Source organism: Peromyscus leucopus, chromosome 1, assembly GCF_004664715.2.
Source record: "Peromyscus leucopus breed LL Stock chromosome 1, UCI_PerLeu_2.1, whole genome shotgun sequence".
NCBI classification, from domain to species: domain Eukaryota; kingdom Metazoa; phylum Chordata; class Mammalia; order Rodentia; family Cricetidae; genus Peromyscus; species Peromyscus leucopus.
The window spans coordinates 95129422-95144519 of NC_051063.1; the positions used below are offsets into that span (position 1 = coordinate 95129422).

A 15098-nucleotide genomic window follows, 5' to 3' on the forward strand; every position below is an offset into this window, starting at 1 on the left:
AAGTTTTTCGGTCTTGAGACAGGGTTTTTCTGTGTAGCCTTGGCTGTCCTTGTTGTTAAAAGATCTGCTGGTCTCTGCTTCCAGAATGCTGGCTCAACAATAAATGTTTTTAAAGATAGGCCAGTACAGTTTCTTGAAACAAGAACCTCACCAAATGAGAATTTTCATTCTGTGTATGGGACTAACTAAAACCTTTATTAGATATGGTTTTCCGGTAACAGTGTGAAAACTGGATCAATTCAAAGATAACTGAAGTTTGAAAATTTAAAAAGCAGAGTAGATATTAGGGTACAAAAACATAAAGGAAGACCATAATGTTAATAATATTCAGTATCTCCCCTCTGTACAATGCTGCATATATATATATATATATATATATAACTACTTCATTTTTACTTTATTGATTTTGTAGAACAGTGACAATCCCTTAAGCAAACCTAGGGTATACACTTGGTGCCCAACTATGAGACGGTAGTAGTAGCACACTTGATTACAGTTTGTACCCACACATTTAGACATCTTTTTCTTTTGGCCAATATTTTAGTATTAAATTCAGAAATACATTCACACTCCTTCAGAGTTAAAATAGAAAACCAAACAGTGCTAACATCAGTGGCTTGAGTATTGGTATACAAGAAAAACACAACACCAAAGGGTTTTCTTAATTATGCATTTTAAATATCAATATGTGCATTTCATTTGTACAGTTTATAAATTTTGTTTTAGACAACAGTATGTAGTTTGAATCCACTGAGATGTTGCTTTCAATTTGAAATATTGTGTATACATGTATATAAAAAATAATCCAATGTATGACTCATCTGACAGATGTTTAAGATCAATAAGGGAGTATCTTTGAACATGCATTTAGGAAGAGAGGGGAGAAGCCCACCTCGCCACCCTGTTGTTGCTGGCTTGTTTCTGCAGTGGTATCAATAGTGGTTTTTAGAGGGAACCATGTGCCTTCAGTCTACAGTCAGAATAAAGATACCATAATCAAGACGGGTAGAAGAGAGGAGAAAAGAGGGATGGGCAGATATTAATCTTAAGTACATTTTGCACTCTTTCTGGTACAGGATAAAAACAGGTCAGTGGGGATAGGGATTAATTAGGAATAAATTGCAATCAGATCAAGACATAATTGCCGAATTAAGTTCTTTTAATATATTGCATATATAGATGTTTAGCCATACTCTAGATCAACTCTTTAAGAGTAGAATTTTTATATCCAATTTACATGCTTCAGATATCACCTTTGTTTGTTACATAAGGTCTTGTATCCAAATGTCCACTTGTACACTGAGAGCTTTAAGGAACAAAAAAGGACACAGAGGGAGTTGCCATTTTTAGCAGCAATGAAACATCACTAACCCCTTTTTACATACCGAATTCAAGTCACTACCAGAGGTGAGTGCACCACAAAGTCACCAGATACAAAATTGCTAGTTCATTTTTAAATTAATAATTAACCTGAAATTACCCCTGCCCCCCCACCCCATTACATCCCTTTTTATAAACAGCAAACAGTTTTGCTTTTATACATAGGCTAGCAGGCTTGTTTCAATATGAAAGTGCTAATTCATTTACAGATTTTAAAATCAGTTATGTAGTGCTACAATAAATGTCCAATCTACATAGGAACAATCTGATGAATGAAAATGATAGACTGAATAAGGTTATCTGATTACCTTATCTTATTTACATATAAAGGATACCCAATGGTAAGGAAGAGACAGAAATCGGACAAATACTTATAGGTGTAAGAATTACATCTACCTTTGAACTTTATATACTGTAAATGAGACATTTTAAATAGTCCTGTAGCCCATGCCTATTTTTTTCCTCAGAAAAAGAAAAGCTGCCTTCATGACATCCCCTCATTTCAGATTTCCACAGTGTCTCTTGAAGCTTCAGAGTCAGGATCTTACTTTCTTCAAAAAATAAAGAAAATAGCCCCCCAAGTTAACCCCTCCCCAGATCCCTCTAGTTTCTCGTCCAGTGCCAGGTTACATGATCAGCTCCCACCTCCTGGGGTTTCTGTCCATCTATTGATCAGTTAGTAGATAACATGAACCAGTTCTGGAACCACTACTAGGAGGAACACAAGCTCTTCACTACACTCACACAGCAGGAAAGAAAGTAGAAGCTCAATTCATCCCTGGTGCCGGGCCCCCAAAATTGAAAGAACTTGGCACAACTGGAGCGCTAAATTTGTATCCTCCATGTTTCTCAATCATTTTGGATTCTAGAAAACAAGGAGGTGAAACATTAACGGTCATCTGATCATCTTACTGCTTTAATAGACATATGTACTAGAGATCTTAGCCAATTTTGACTTACTGGTAAAGAAAAAAGTCCCTACACTTTACATTATACAAATAAATAATTAAGTACTCATCTTAAAAGGGGACAAATATATCTAATTGGTGAAATGCAATTAAATCCCAAATATAAAATACACCAGCATATTATGCTCAACTTACACTACGACTACTCAGATGGTTGATTGGATATTAACACTTACAGAAAATGGTAAGGCTATGTATCATACATAGTTGAATTTTAAAATGTATACTGAAATGTTTAAAGATAAAATATCTATGATCTTTAATAACTCAAAATTTTATATCTTCAACAGAATTTGTTACATTATCCTGAATTTAAGCAATTTTATTAAGGTACTACACACTGAGTGTAATCTAAAGTTATACTTAAAGACAATTCAGTGTGTATACCTCCAGCCCACATACATTTACAGAATGTTAAATGCCTTCAATTGTAAATAAAGTCCCTTCAATTATAAAGCTGTATGAAGTCATTAATTGCATCAGAGAAGAGTTATGGTTTACTAACATACCATGGGCTGCTCTTCTTTGATCAGCCAGAGTTGCTATGTCCTGTAATTGTTTTCTTTGTTCTTCATTAAGACCATGAGTCAAGGCCTGATACCATACAGGATTACGATTTTGAATAGCTGTATAGGGAGGAAAAGAGAGTGAGAGGAAGAACATTAGATATGATAATAACCAATTTGAGTTCCAAGACAGAGAAACCTTGTCAACACCCCCCCCACAAAAAGATTTAAGTCTCATCACTTTTTTTTTTTTTTGGTTTTTCGAGACAGGGTTTCTCTGTGTAGCTTTGCGCCTTTCCTGGAACTCACTTGGTAGCCCAGGATGGCCTCGAACTCACAAAGATCCGCCTGGCTCTGCCTCCCGAGTGCTGGGATTAAAGGCGTGCGCCACCACCGCCCGGCTAAGTCTCATCACTTTTTAATAAATAACAAACTTGACAGACTTCAGAAATAAAGCTAGCCTAATTCCGACAAAAGATTAAAAAACTAGTTCCAGAATGGCCAGGGCTATAGAGAAACTTTGTCTCAAAAAACAAAAAGAACAAAACAAAAAGGTTTTAACTGTATAATTCATGAAATTTTCTGATAATGTACATCTTTCAAATTACAAATTAAATGTAAGTAATAGAATACAGGCAGAAGCCAGACATGGTAGTACAAATGAGAGGCACGGTGGTACATATTATAGGCAGCCTGGTCTGCATAGTAAATTCCCATCTCCAAAACTCAAAGGAAGCAAATATTTTGTACTGCTTTGCCAAGTGAATCTCTTATCTAAGGGGTAGACATCAAAGAACAGATCTATTCAATTAAATGGTTCATTTAAGAAGTTGGCTTACTTTGAAATATAGCTTTAAAGATCTGATACTCATCAACAGGGTTGTCTTCATCATCGATGATTGTGGAATAGCCTTCCAAAGCTGTTTCCTCAGCATCATCTTCTTCCCAATCTTCATCATCTCCATCTTCACCTGCTTGCTTAGCCAGAATCTCCAAATATTCCTGCCCATCATCATCAATATCGTCTTCATCACTCCCCAGTTCTTCTGCCAAGTCAGGTATTTATGACAATGAAACATTCTGTTACTCAGCAAAGTGACAATTACTTCAACACTCTTAGGTGTCTATGAAACTCAACTGAAAATAACATAATAAAACTTTTTGTTTGTTAAGATAGGGCCTCTCCACAAACTCAGCCTGGAGAGGGACTCATGGTGTCATGCTCCATTTAGCTGCTGAGATTGCATGTGTGTGTCACAACACCTGGCTCCATCTATGATCCAAATACAGGTGACAAAAGGAAGGAAAACTGCCTGATCTCTTCAAGGTGATAGACAAGAATCATTGTCCCCATGTGATAAGGATACTGAATGGTTTTCTGTTATAATCCATGTTAAAAAGGCCTGCTAAGGCCAATCCTGGTCAAGTAAGTAATCCCAACATTGGGGAATAAAAAAGCTGAGTTCCAGGCCAAAACAGGGTACAAAGTAAAACCTTGTCTCTAAGATAAATTACACTAAAAAAAAAAAAAAGAAAAAAGAGGGAGGCAGGGGCGGCAACAGAGACTAGAGAACCAATAGTAAACTTCCAGAGCTCTTTATTTCACAGAAATAAAATACTACTTACCCAATCAAACAATCTAGAAAGCTTCAGGCAAACGAACCCCCACCCTTTCTCCTCCCAAGAATCTTTCACCTTCTTTTCAAGGAGGCTGAACTTTGCTTTGTCTTTTAATAACTGGTTTTGAGGGGCTGGAGAGATGGTTTAGTGGTTAAGAGCACTGGCTTCTCTTACATAGGACACAAGTTCCATTCACAGCACCCAAATGGTAGCTCACAACTGTCTGTAACTCCAACTACAGGGATTTGACATCCTCATACAGACATACATGCAAACAAAACACCAGTGTGCATAAAATAAATCATAGAGACTGGTTGTGAGCCAGGCACGGTGGTACACGCCTTTAACCCCAGTACTTAGGAGGACAGAGGCAAGTGGATTTCCATGAATTCAAGACAGTCTGATCTACATAGTGAGTTCTAGGACAGGGCTCTATATATAGAAAGAATATGTCTCAAAAATCCAGGGGTAAAGAACTTGAGGTGATTTTTTTGGTGATGGCATGATTTCTACAGATATAGCCACTTTTGGTTAGTATGCTGATAAGTGCACTGAGATTACAGGTGTCAAATTCAATTTCCATTAATAGCCTACAGTATCTTATAAGTATTGAAGCCAATATCTACCTTAATTCTAATATTTTTATCTAAAAAATTTCTTTCTTTTATTTTGGCCGGGGAGTGGTGGCACATGCCAAATCCCAGGACTCGGGAGGCAGAGGCAGGTGATCTCTGTGAGTTTGAGGCAGCCTGGGCTACAGAGCTAGTTCCTGGACAGGGTCCAAATCTACAGAAAAATCCTGTCTCAAGAAAGAAAAAAAAAAAAAAAAAAAAAAGAAAATTTCTTCTATAAGTATTAAGAAGTGTTTTGCTTTCATATGTATAAGTATACCATGTATGTGGACCACCTGAGGATGCCAGAAGAGAGCACTGAATCTGATCTTTCTACCTCTACATTCAGAGTGGTGGGTTTATAAGGTGCTGGGATGGAATTCAGGCTTTGTGCATGTTATGCAAGCACTCTAGCAACTGAGCTACATTCTTAGCTCATTTTCCTAAACACCTTTAATACTATTTGGCACTTATGGCCTTTCAAGTTTAACTCTGAAAAAATATGGTCTATTTAGCTAAGGCTGGCCATAAATGTGAGAACATGAGAACTGTTGTAGTCTACCAGGCACTGGGATATCAGGAGGTATTGGCCTATACCTGGCTTTCCTATAAATGAATCTGAGAGCATTTGGCTATGATCTTATGATAAAGAATTCTAAGATGATTCTAAGCACAAATCCCTTACCAGTTTCATCCTCGTCTTCAGCCTCATCGTCGTCATCACTGTCATTCTCATGTTCTGCATGACAGGCATAGGCTCTTTTTAATCCATTAAATAAAAGGATAAATGCTGGCAAAATCTGTCCTGAAACCTGATTTAAAACCTGTGGTATCTGTTCCATATCAATAAGGGCACACAAGCCCAGAACACACATCTTCCTGTCATGAAGCCTAAAATTGTAAATAAAAATGAGAATTACACTGTAGTCATAATATAAAGCAAAGTCCTGCATAAAGTTACAATTTATTATCACTTACCCCAGGAAACAGTCAACGTCATTAAGCCATTGTGTGATAAAATGATTTGTAACCGGTTCAACATTATTAGGGAAGCGAAGATTTTCTAAGGTATTAAGTAGTAGGTGTGGATTATAATACAAGGCTGCAATTGCAACTTGCAGGCACATTGTTCGGAGTTCACTTGTCTTAACCTCTCTCGTCAGTCTTTCTAAAGCCGCCTCCACGAATAATGGAATACACTGTAAAGAGAGATTACAAGATTTTCCAAGATTATAATAGCATCTTAACTAGCTTACTATATTAACTTATTCATCACTTCAACTGAACCTCTGACCCTAAAGAGGACATCTAAAGATGACTAGTATTTAACTGTTACAGCGTTTTCATGGGAAATCTAATTTTTTTTTGGTTTTTTTTTTTTTTTTTTTTGGTTTTTCGAGACAGGGTTTCTCTGTGTAGCTTTGCGCCTTTCCTGGAACTCACTTGGTAGCCCAGGCTGGCCTCGAACTCACAGAGATCCGCCTGGCTTTGCCTCCTGAGTGCTGGGATTAAAGGCGTGCGCCACCACCGCCCGGCCCGGGAAATCTAATTTTAAAGACCAACACTCTAGCTGGGTGGTGGTGGCTTGTGCCTTTAATCCCAGCACTCGTGAGGCAGAGGCAGGCGGATCTTTGTGAGTTCGAGGCCAGCCTGGTCTACAGAGCAAGATCCAGGAAAGGCTCAAAGCTACACAGTGAAACCCTGGGGGGGTGGGAGGGAGAGAGACCAACACTCTAAAGTCTAAAACAGAAAATCAGCAACACTCACCTGATCAATGCCACGCCCTTTGCACTGTAGAATGATGACCTCTAACAATTTTGCTGCATGACATTCTGCATCTTCTCCTGCAACTCCAGTAAGAACCTGATCAACACAATACAAATTGCAAGGCTTTGTGAACTGTTTAAATCAGGGAAATAATTTCCCTCTACATATTTAGATGAATAACTTCCATGATCACCAGAAAAAGGACAGATGCTATTTGTGTGTCACAGCCTACCCTTCTGGCACCCTAGTTTATAAGACAAAAGCACATGTCCTGAATTCTTCTTCTGGACTCTAGTATGTTAACAAACATTAAGTTCTCTCACAGAGGTAAAAACTAGAAAATGCAGGCAGTGGTGGCGCACGCCTTTAATCCCAGCACTCGGGAGGCAGAGCCAGGCGGATCTCTGTGAGTTCCAGGAAAGGCACAAAGCTACACAGAAAAACCTTGTCTCAAAACAAAAGAAAACACAAAAACAACAAACAAAACAAAAACCCACCCACCACCTCAAGTGTGGTAGCACATGCCTATAATCAAAATCCTAGAGAGGCTGAGTTGAGACAGGAGGATGAAAGCTTTTAGATTGGTCTGACACTGACACCACACCCACACCAAATGGCAGAGTAGTTTTGGTTAGTTTTTTTGGTTTTGTTGTCTGAAGACAGGGTCTCACCATGTAATTCTGACTAGTCTGGAATTTGCTCTATACGCCAGGGTAGCCTCTAACTCACTGTGCTGGAATTAAAGGGGTATGCCACCATACTCAGCCAAAGACCTGTAATCTCCAAGCATTCCTTTTTGTAAACATCTCTAAAGTCCAATCTTTAAAAAAATCCCAAATTTAAAATATTTTGTCTATTTATCCAGAATCTTCCACATGCTAGGCAAGTGTTCTATTAATTGAAGATATTTCCTCAAACCCAACATTTCATTCCAATTTTTTGGTAAGAGCCTCAGACTTGTTATGTACCACATGATAACCTTGAACTGTCAATCCCCTTGCTTGAACCCACAACTGTGAGTAATCATGCCCTTCTAAGAAATAATTTTGTAACTTTTAAAATCTTTAATTGTCTGATCAATATGTTCTGTGTTCAGCACAATCTAGGAGCATGTGTTATTTATACCATTTTATTGCAACAACCTTCTGATATCTGCTATTAGAAAAGGGGCCTACCTTTTTACACATACTGTATATCATCTCAAGATACTTGGTATCAGATAGAAGCGTGTCTGTATCAACTGTTACATAGTTATGCAGAAGAGGCATCATGTCTATAGTTAAAATTAAAAAAAAAAAAATCAATTTGTACATCCTTTACCTTTGTTTATCCCCCTCTGCCATACCCATAGTACAAATTCATGACAGTGATTGTGGAGAAAGAAGCAGGGTTGAAATTATCTGTAGCAAAGCATGATGGTAGTCACAAGGCTAAGATAAGAAGATGCAAAGAATACATAAAACTGGTACAGGCTATATACAATGATTTAAAAGGCAGAGTCTCCTATAGCTCAGGCTAACCTCAAACTAGGTAGGTAGCCAAGGATGACTTTGAACCCCTACCTACCTGCCTCTGAGTGCCACCACTATGAACTTACTCATATTTATAAAAATACTTCATTTATTTCTGAAAAAAAGTTTTCTCACCAAAAGGCAAATCTAGCACTATTCTGTCTCTATCAATCACTTTAAAAAGAATTCCTTTCTATTAAACAAAAAATACATACTCATACACTTATTTATATAGAATATTATTATGCATGTGTGTGCATGTGTGGTGTTAAAAGTAAACATTAACAATAATGATACAACAGACATTAATACCTATATGTCATCCTTAGGCATTGTTACTGATTAAACAATGTAGCAGTTAAAGCAGGAAAATGTACAGTGTTCAATTATAAGCTATGTGGTAATCACAGTGGGGGTTAAGTAACAATACATATTTTCATGTTGATTTGACTTTACCTGTAAAGTAATCAAAGCCATCTTGCTGAAATACTTCAAATACAAGGGGCAGTAACTGCCACATCTGTGGAGACACTTGTTGACATGTCAGACTATGTGCCAAAGAGAAGATCTCCTCATAGAATTCTAGAAGAGAATATCAAGTTGTCAAGAAATGCTTATTCACCTTAAATGATATAAAAATAGTAAAATCAGGTATAATACCTAAGACATGCTGTTGTAAAACGGTCCCAATGACTTGTAAGCAGATTCCCTCAAGCTGCTGGGTTATCTAAAAGTTAAAAAAATAAAAATTATAAAGTCACATTTTTATTAAGAAAGTACTTTAAATCTGTTCTGAAACAACATATAAAATTATAAAGAAATCTTATACTGACATTATTTTTATTTTTTTATTTTTTTTTTTGTTTTTTTGAAACAGGGTTTCTCTGTGTAGCTTTGCGCCTTTCCTGGAACTCACTGTGTGGCCCAGGCTGGCCTCGAACTCAGAGATCCGCCTGGCTCTGCCTCCCAAGTGCTGGGATTAAAGGTGTGCACCACCACCGCCCAGCTTATACTGATATTTAATGGAAAATCATTACAATGAGAAAAATAAGGAACCACTTGCTTATTAACAAAAATAACATAATGGGAAAATACTATCACAAATATATATAAAAAGTATATATATCACAAAACTATAAAAAGAAAGCAATGTATTTTGAGCATACATAAACTCAGTCCAGACAAAACTAAAACTGCCTGGTTGAGCCAGGCAGTGGCGGTCCACGCCTTTAATCCCAGCACTTGGAAGGCAGAGGCAGGTGAAGCTCCGTGAGTTCAAGGCCTTTGTTTATCCCCCTTTGCCATATCCACAGTACAATCACTGACACCAAATTCATGACAGTGATTGTGGGGAAAGAAGCAGGGTTGAAATTATCTCTAGCCAACCATTGTGGTAGTCATGAGGCTAAAGTTAAGAGGATAGAAAGAACATATAAAACAGAACAAGCTATATATAATGATTTCAAAGCCTTTGTGGGGATGCAACCAAAAAGTAAGACCTTATCTCAAAAATACCAAACAAAAAGAACATAATCTCTGAGGGACTCAATTTCATCTATCTGAAACTGTCTGTGCTGGGGTATAGCTGAATAGTAGAACTACCTCTTAGCATATAAGAAGCTCTGCCTTGATCCCAGCACAGGGGTGGGGGTGGGGTGGGGGGAGAATAAAAAATTAAAATTGGGTTCTTATGGGAAATAAAACCTAAAGAAAATCCAGTGAAAATGTTAAAATACTATGAATTTAGGTGGGACCAGTTTTTTTCTCTTGTTTTTTATGATCTAAATAATTAAAGCTTTTAATATTCATGATTATATTCCCCTTACATTTCAAAAAGATAATAGGCAAAAAGGATGAAGATAATGATAATTTCAGTATTATGGTAAATGTTTTACACCTATTTGTTTATTCATACATACATTCATGCATTCATTTGTGTGCAAATGCTGTGTCCAGGGACTGAACTCAGGTCATCAGGCTTGGATAAAAGGACCTCACCCTGGTGAATAATCTCATCAGTCCAAAACTAACCTCCAAGTGAAATTAGTACCATGTTTTCAAATAAATCACCATGTGCTGGATCTAAGAAAAATTATGAGCTACAAAAAATGGTAAAGCAAACAGCAGCTACTTCCCAATCACTGTGTGTATACTCTAAAACTTAACATTTGTAAGGTACCAATCTTTTTTTTTTTTTTTTTTTGGTTTTTTTTTTTCGAGACAGGGTTTCTCTGTGTAGCTTTGCGCCTTTCCTGGAGCTCACTTGGTAGCCCAGGCTGGCCTCGAACTCACAGAGATCCGCCTGGCTCTGCCTCCCGAGTGCTGGGACTAAAGGCGTGCGCCACCAACGCCTGGCCTTAAGGTACCAATCTTAACCTTACAACCAGAAGTAATTAAGTCATCAAATAAAAGCAGATAAAATGACTTGATAAGATTCCATAAGAACCGCGTAGCATGAGTCTTTATATTTTGATGTACTGTTTACTTCTTACCTCTTTGTGATCTTCAACCACACTCAGAAGTGTGTCTATTGTATTTAGAATTCCCATAGCAGTGACTGCTTTGTCATCACTTCCTTCCTCATCTGGCCCAGTCTGGATTACTTGGTTAAATGTCATTGCCTAGAATCAAGAGTATGAAATGTATCCAATGTTTTGGTTTTAAGACTGGGGGAAGAGTAAGAACACAGACACACAGAGTATCAGGCAGGATGTGTATCCCAGGCAGGCCTCAAATTTCCTGCCACAGTACTTGGGTGAATTAATTGCAGACTGACAACTATTAGGGTAATGATGCAAGGCAGAGAGTGCTTATCATTAATATTATTAGTGCCAAAAGGACTGGATGAACCCAAGAGTGCTAGTGCTAGAACCTTTCTTTGACTATGCCTAAATTCAGGTATATTAAATCACCAGGTTGCTGATTTGCCTTTCTAAAAACATAATTTAATGTTAGAGTGTGTTGTTTTCAAGTATGTCTGTGGAAAACCTGCATGTTTGGTGCCTGCTCACACAGACCAGAAGAGGGCATCATGGATGCTGTGGATCTGGAGTTGCACACAGTTCTGAGCCAACATGGAGGTGCTGGAAGTGCTTTAACCACTGAACCACCTCTCCATGCCTGATTTGCTTTTTGTAACTATACCAACTGTTCTGAGTATTCAGGAAACCCCACAGATAATGAGCCTAACACACCTAAGGGCCTAAACTATGACAATACAAGGATGAATCCCAGACACACTACATTTAGCTCTGGCAAGTTACTCAACCTTTTTCTATTTCACAATCATTTCAACTAGAAGCATGTGAAAAAATAAATGAGTTACGTATCTGTCAAGGGGTTTATACAACATGTTACATAGTAAGTTCCATGGAATATTTGCTGTTAGGGAAAGCAAGATACCTGTGACAATCTACAGAGATGATACAAAAAGTCAAATTAACATCTTTGCAATAGTAACAGGTTGAAAGAACATACCAGATGCTGTGTCATTTCTACAGCAATGGGAGTAACTTCTTCACTATATTCGCAGATCATTTTCTGAATTACATTTGTAAGATCATCATTTTCTGTTTCTCTTATAATATGAAGAAGAGCCTGCATTACAGGTCTGATAAATGGAGTGATGTATTCTTTAGCTGTAATAGAGCAGGGGAGGAACTTAATAAACAGGTAAATAATAAGTTGGATACAAAAAGAGAAAACACCAAGAGCTTTCATGGAGTATATTAAGTTAGTCCCTAGAATTCTGCCTTACAGTTAAATAAGGGTATTTGTACACAAAGCACTTACCTTTTTCTTGATTGCTGATCAACACTTGTAGTGCAATGGCAGCTTCCACTTTCACAGGCATTTCTCGATCATCAATCAGACATCTTCTTGTCAGCTCTAAAGCTGTTTGGAGGTTCTGATCACTTTTGAACTTCACTTCACAAAAATAGTGAAGTACCCAGCAAGCCTTTAAATACAGGAGGAAGGGTTGTGTGTATGTGCCGATAAACAGCTTGTAATAGATTTCCCAAAAATAAGCTCTTCCCAGAGTTTTGTCTGAGAATTTGGAGGCTGGTCAGTGGGAGGTGTGTTCAAACACATAACACTAGACCAGTACTATGATCCCATATTACTCTTTGGCTGCACATTCTTTGTGTGGATAGCAAGATCTGAATGCAAAACACAAACAGATACTGCTACCAGACATAGATGACAACTATGCACACAGTACTACAGCAGCCAGATGAAGACGTACAGAAAAAGAAGTCTTAACAAAGACACACATTTTCAAGCCAAACATTTTCAGTTATTCCTTAAAGGACATTTAAAAAAATACATGGAATAATACAATTTTAAAACTTACTCTTGCTCTCATGTAGCCTAGCTCACTGCTGAAGAGAGGAAATACATGATTCTGCAACATGTATTCCATTTGATCTTTGTAGATCTTTTTCTGTGAATATAAAAAAAAAATTTCTAAAAAGTTGTCTAAACACAAATTGTCTCAAATTGCAAATAAACACGATAATGTTAAAAGGGACTAATAAAGAGACACACATTTATTCTAATCCGTTTAATCTCATGAAGCTGTCATATGCTACTGATGTTAAAATGTTACAGACATTTTGTGTATCGTTTTTGGTTTTCTAAACATGAGCAATTTAGGTTCTGAGATATATGCAAAATGAAAATATACACTCTACACAAACTTGTAAAAGAATGTTCTTAGCAAGGTTCAGAATAGAGAAGAAGAAACATAGATAATATATATCAGCTGAAACATGAACAAATGCAGTATTAACAATTCAGTTCAGTATTTGGTACTGAGGAATAAGCATAGCCAAGTGCTAGATGAGAAACCTTTAAAACATTACACTAAATCCAAAGACAGTAAAAAAAGGACATGCAACCCTCAGTTTGTGTGAAAGGTCCAAAATAAATTCATAGATAAATGTAAGTGCAGGACTGGGAGGTTTGGCATGAAATAGGGGGAGACTTCTATTTTAGAGACAGGATTTTTTTTCTTTTCGTTTTATTGTTTACTTTTTTTTTTAACAGGGTCTTAGAACTTTGTAGACTTTGCTTTGTAGACTATGCTGGTCTTCAACTCACAAACTTCTGCCTGCCTCTGTTTCCCAAGTGCTGAGTTTAAAAGCAAGACAGGATTTCAATTTTGTGGTGATGAAAATGTCTTGAAATGAGATGGATGCAGTAATGTGAATACCTTAATAACCACTCAGTTACACTCTCTTAGAATTTTCTATTATATTTCTTATTTATTGTCTGTGTGTGTTTGCCACAGTGCTATGTGGACATCAGAGGACAACTTGCAGTAATTCTCTCCTACTATGTGAGACCCGAGAATTAAACTCAAGTCAGGTTTGGTGGCTTACCAGCTGTAGTTATATACTTTGAATAGACAAACTACATGGTATACATATCACACCTCAGGGAAAAACAAAAAACTAAACAAAACAAAACAAAAACCAAGCTATTAATTTAGGGGCTGGCAAGATGGCTCAGCAGTTAAAAGCATTCACTGCTCTTCCAGATAATCAGAGTTCACTTCTCATAACCCACATCAGCCGTTCACATCTACCTGTAACTCTAGCTTCAAGTTATCTAACAATGTCTTCTGGCCTCTGCAGATAGGTACTGCACACATGTGTTACACACATTACATGCAATATATATAATTAAAAATATTTATTAACTACACACACTCTCTCACATGAAGGAATACCTTTAGAAGTATTTCAGCTAAAGAACCAATCATATGTAAGGCTCCATCTTTTTTACGAGGATCAGCATTTGGTTCAGTAAGAATCTGGTAGCAAAATCCCATAGTCTTTTGCAGTACCTGAAGAGACAAGAAATACAGTTCTTGAAGAACACACAATTAACATTGAAAAAAGAGCATATTTGAAGAAATTTAAAATAATAAAGCAAATGTTATCTATGTGATAACTCACCTCTTTCCTTTTACTACAGGCTGTAAACAAAAGTGTCTGGGCAGCGGTAGTAGGAGAAATGAAGTCTTCAAACACATCTAGAAAATAAATGTAAAATGAAAATTTAGAGAAAATGATAGTTTTTGCTTTGTTTTGCAATAATGTAATTAGTATCCCAGGTTGATCTTGAACTCCTTATCCTCCTGCCTCTAACTCCCAAATAAAAGGATTACAGACATGGAATTTGGTACCTGGTTTACTTATTTTCTTTGGAAAATATTTCATATTCCTAATTTACAAATTAGGTTCAGTAAAAAACAAAGTCTTTGAGTCTGTTGTGGTGATGCAAACTTGTAATTCCAGCACTGAAGAGGCTGATGCAGGAGAATCTTGAGTTAAAGTTAGCCACAAGGGTGGCACATGCCTTTTAATCCCAGCACTCAGGAGGCGAAGGCCTGTGAGCTGGAAGCCAGTCTGGTCTACCTACAGTTCCAGGATGGTAAGGCAATACACAGAGAAACCCTGTCTCAAAAACCACACCCAATCAAACAAAACCTATAATGGTTCTATAATGAATGAATAGGCCTAAAAGGACACACAAGACATAAATTATATACTTTATGAAGCTCAGGCTGGCTGCACACAACCTCTATAATCTTAAACTTAAGTATTTTTTTCTAAATGTAAAAATTTTATTTAAAAAATATTTTGATTATATTCACTTATTTATGTGTGAGTAGATGGGGAGGTACATACCACAGTAGGTATGTTGTGGTCTTAAGAGGACAATCTC

At 37.1% G+C, this 15098-nt stretch overlaps 1 protein-coding gene and 1 non-coding gene across 4 annotated transcripts in view; both read right to left on the reverse strand.

Annotated features, from left to right (window-relative positions):
* Nucleotides 1-520: 520 nt before the first annotated feature.
* Ipo7 (importin 7) overlaps nt 521-15098 on the reverse strand; it is a 42236-nt gene continuing 27658 nt past the window's right edge. For 2 of the 3 annotated variants that reach the window (XM_028894624.2, XM_037211571.1), the window contains 15 exons: nt 14327-14403; nt 14098-14214; nt 12718-12807; nt 12156-12321; nt 11841-12001; nt 10856-10984; nt 9024-9090; nt 8820-8945; nt 8028-8125; nt 6853-6948; nt 6064-6284; nt 5771-5976; nt 3694-3900; nt 2858-2974; nt 521-2245 (listed from right to left, as the gene is read on the reverse strand). In XM_028894624.2, coding sequence (XP_028750457.1) covers nt 2148-2245; nt 2858-2974; nt 3694-3900; nt 5771-5976; nt 6064-6284; nt 6853-6948; nt 8028-8125; nt 8820-8945; nt 9024-9090; nt 10856-10984; nt 11841-12001; nt 12156-12321; nt 12718-12807; nt 14098-14214; nt 14327-14403 — 1976 coding nt within the window. In that variant the 3' untranslated portion in view covers nt 521-2147. The remainder of the gene's footprint in view (nt 2246-2857; nt 2975-3693; nt 3901-5770; nt 5977-6063; nt 6285-6852; nt 6949-8027; nt 8126-8819; nt 8946-9023; nt 9091-10855; nt 10985-11840; nt 12002-12155; nt 12322-12717; nt 12808-14097; nt 14215-14326; nt 14404-15098) is intronic. The other variant, XM_028894625.2, reaches the window with a different exon arrangement.
* On the reverse strand, nt 12405-12588 carry LOC114710469. The gene has a single exon (XR_003737059.1). It is a non-coding gene; the product is annotated as a small nucleolar RNA SNORA23 (small nucleolar RNA).